Source organism: Anarrhichthys ocellatus, unplaced genomic scaffold, assembly GCF_004355925.1.
Source record: "Anarrhichthys ocellatus isolate YVR2014 unplaced genomic scaffold, GSC_Weel_1.0 scaffold21, whole genome shotgun sequence".
Lineage (NCBI taxonomy): Eukaryota > Metazoa > Chordata > Actinopteri > Perciformes > Anarhichadidae > Anarrhichthys > Anarrhichthys ocellatus.
The window spans coordinates 4082257-4085642 of NW_022280051.1; the positions used below are offsets into that span (position 1 = coordinate 4082257).

Genomic DNA, 3386 nt, shown 5'->3' on the forward strand with positions numbered 1-3386 from the left:
GAGAGTAGGCAGATCGACGGTGTGAGTCCCGTGGCTCGACACCGGAGAGCTGGCAGCTTGACGGCGTGAGTAGTCCGTTAACACAACAGAGGGCAGAGCGGCGGTGAGTAGTCCGTAAACACAAAGGAGGGCACGGGGGATTCCCGGACCGACGGACACCGGCGGCAGGCGCTTGAGGCAGAAGCTGCAACGGGGTTGAAGCGGGTGAAAGACGGTACGACCTGACAACCCCAGACTGCAGGACCAGAGTTTATATAGTGCCAGGGAAAGCGTTAGTGGGACCTGAGTCTGGTGTGTCAGCCTGCAGGAGGTAATCGGCTGGAGTGGCTGCAGCTGTGTGGCCATGGGAGGTGTCTGGTCTGACAGGGATCCTGACAAAAGCGTCTTTTTTCTAAGCCCGAAACGTCCATAATGACAAGATTTAAGCAGCTTTAAAACTTCTTCCTACTTTTCTCTCTTTGCCCCAAACTTTAAGAAGCTACTGCTCCTAAATCTGTATTACAAATGCATGTCCACTGGGCAATTAAGCACACAGCTAATGGCCTGTGCTGGCTTAGCGGTGGGGGCACTCTCAACTGGGAGCAATGGAAGTTTTTTTTACTCTGTCACAATATTCACAAAGTCAGGCCACAGTGCTAATTGCATTCAATTAGTACCACACGTGTATTCTGAAAGGGGCAAAGCATGGGAAAGATGCAGACACTTCTCGACCACTTAACTCAGTGAGATGGTGAATCTCTCGACGGTTGAGATTTGTGTTTCACCTGAACAACTCGATTCTCTTTGATTGCTCCATTAATTAAATCAATTCAGCCTCTAATTCCTGGCCCGGGGCCTTTATTACTGATCTTAATGGAGACAGGGACTATCAGGGCTGTAATGGGGGCTGATGATCAATTGGCTTTGGATGTATTAAGTCATACTTACACTGTACAGAGTTGTTATGGAGAATGTATCTCCCAGCAAGCTTTTCATTTGAAATGCCTCGTGTGTTTGAGAGGCGCCGGCCATCAGCCACATTGCTTTTTTGTTCGCGGGAAATCTAGATAAACTTGGGAAGGTCGATGTGCTGGGAGGGCCTGGTGAGGAGACGGTATGCATGCTGAGGAGCTGCCTTTTAGCTTCACACTGGGACGGGGAGGGAGGGAGGGAGGGAGGAGCAGAGGAGGAGAAGAAGGAGGACACAGGGAGAGAAAACAGAGAGGGAGAGGGGAAGTTGCTAGAATACAACAACCAAATTAAAACAGGCAGGGAAAGAGAAATGAGCAAAACAGTTTGAGCAGGAACATAGATATGAAGATGAATATGTAAGAGAGAGAGAGAGAGCAGAGATGGGGAGCGTCAAAGACCTCAAAGTGCCAAGACACTTGCCTGCTGCTGGGGAATTTGGATACACATCTGCAAAAGCTTCTGACAGAATCTCCCCTCCCTCCACTTTTTTTTATCCTCTCTCTTCTCGATGTACCTCACATATCATAGATGACGCCGACTTGACAGCGAGGCCCCTTTGGCAATGAATCTGTGCATCAGTGGGCACGGGGTGTCTCGCTCTCTTGTTCGTCTGCCATTAGCTTTCCCAGCCTCGGCTAACAAGCTCCTGGGTGCTTTGTTCTGAACGAGGAGCAAGGAGCTCTGGGTTCAAAGAAAAAAAAAACCAACAGCCCAGCGAGCAACGTGAACCAGCTGGTAGAGATACAGAGGGGGAAAGTTGTCTGGCTGCTCCTCCAGTGTGGACTTGGATGTGTTAATCCATGTGCTTAGAAAGCCGGAGAACTTCTCATGGAGTGGAAATCCCCGGCCCTGACTAAATCCTAACGCTTTGTTGCAGCAGATGCAACAGAAGTTCACATTGTAAACCCACCTTCTCGATCACTTTGTAGTACTTTTAAAATTGGTTTCCTCTGTTGCATTCAAATCCTCCTCAAAAGTAGGATTTCCCATAAAGCCTGTTGTTTCAAATGCTTTTTTGTTTTGTTTTAAAGGTCTCCTCTTGCTTTTCCAAGGATGATAAATATATTTGAGCATCGGAGTTCATTCTGACCTTTTGGAACTGCATTTGTAACAAAAGGGGTCATACTTTTGGAGCTTTCAACCGCATCTAATAGTCTTTATAATAAATGTATATTTCTATCTGTCAATTGTTTTCACTAGTTCACCCAACAAGCTGTACTAATCAAATGTTTTCGGATGCAGAGGTTAAGATTAGATTGCGGCCTGTGGTTTGGGCTCTACCATTTCTACTGATGGAGACAGGTAATGTGCAGTATGAAGAGGAAGTGCTGCAGAGAAACTCAACTCAGTGAACAAAATTACCCATTTTCTTTGCACTCTTCTTTTGCAGAAATTCTGTCCAATTCAGCCCCGTGTTACACCTTGTGTACACTCTATAAAGTCTCAAGATTAATATGCACATACAGATATAGTTTTTCAAGGTTTTGGGGATAATTAGTCGTGAACAAATCCCATCCTGCTTCTCTTCCTTCAGGCAACAGTTGCAGCCTTCGCAGCCAGCGAAGGTCACTCCCACCCGCGAGTGGTGGAGCTACCCAAGACGGAGGAAGGGCTGGGCTTCAACGTGATGGGCGGCAAGGAGCAGAACTCGCCCATCTACATCTCCCGCATCATCCCCGCAGGCGTGGCTGAGAGGCACGGCGGCCTAAAGCGAGGGGATCAGCTCCTGTCCGTCAACGGTGTGGTAGGTCTGACCACACTTACATTTTGACACGCAACATATGGTTTGGAGGGAGAATGCAGATATACGCTTTTTCGTCCTTATTTATTGTTGAGGGCGGCTTTCAAAAAAATACATCCATGATGGAATTTTTAGCAACTTCTCACAAAATTAAGCAATATTTAATTTCCAGTTTGATATGTGAGTCAACATTCAGGAGAGCTGTTGAGATCAAAGTGCTGTACATGACTGGAGTAAGGAGCTGAAACACTTCTCCAACAGCAAGAGGGCCTTCTCGCTTTCACATAATATCACCGTATATTAAAAATGGAGGAAATATTCTTTTCATTTTTTCAAAGAGGAGCTACTATAATTAAACCTATATTCAAATGAGCTTCGTTTAAGCTTCCGCTCTTTCCATCTCTAAACCCCCTGCAGAGCGTGGAAGGCGAGCACCACGAGAAAGCGGTGGAGCTGCTGAAGGCGGCCAAGGACAGTGTGAAGCTGGTGGTGCGCTACACCCCCAAAGTGCTGGAGGAGATGGAGGCTCGCTTCGAGAAGCTCCGTACGGCCCGGCGGCGCCAGCAGCAGCAGATCCTCATGCAGCAGCAGCAACAGCAGAACGTGGCCTCTCAGCAGAACCACATGTCGTAGGTGAGGCGCTTCATTGCTTTACGGGTGTGGGGGGGAGGGGGGGGGGGGGGGGGCCCGCGCG

The 3386-nt window shown here is 48.1% G+C and overlaps 1 protein-coding gene across 3 annotated transcripts in view; it reads left to right on the forward strand.

The window, feature by feature from the left end:
- lin7a (lin-7 homolog A (C. elegans)) overlaps nt 1-3386 on the forward strand; it is a 30455-nt gene that overhangs the window by 23133 nt on the left and 3936 nt on the right. For 2 of the 3 annotated variants that reach the window (XM_031859013.1, XM_031859011.1), the window contains 2 exons: nt 2486-2695; nt 3110-3321. In XM_031859013.1, coding sequence (XP_031714873.1) covers nt 2486-2695; nt 3110-3321 — 422 coding nt within the window. Of the gene's footprint in view, nt 1-2485; nt 2696-3109; nt 3326-3386 lie in introns of all 3 variants that reach the window. The other variant, XM_031859012.1, reaches the window with a different exon arrangement.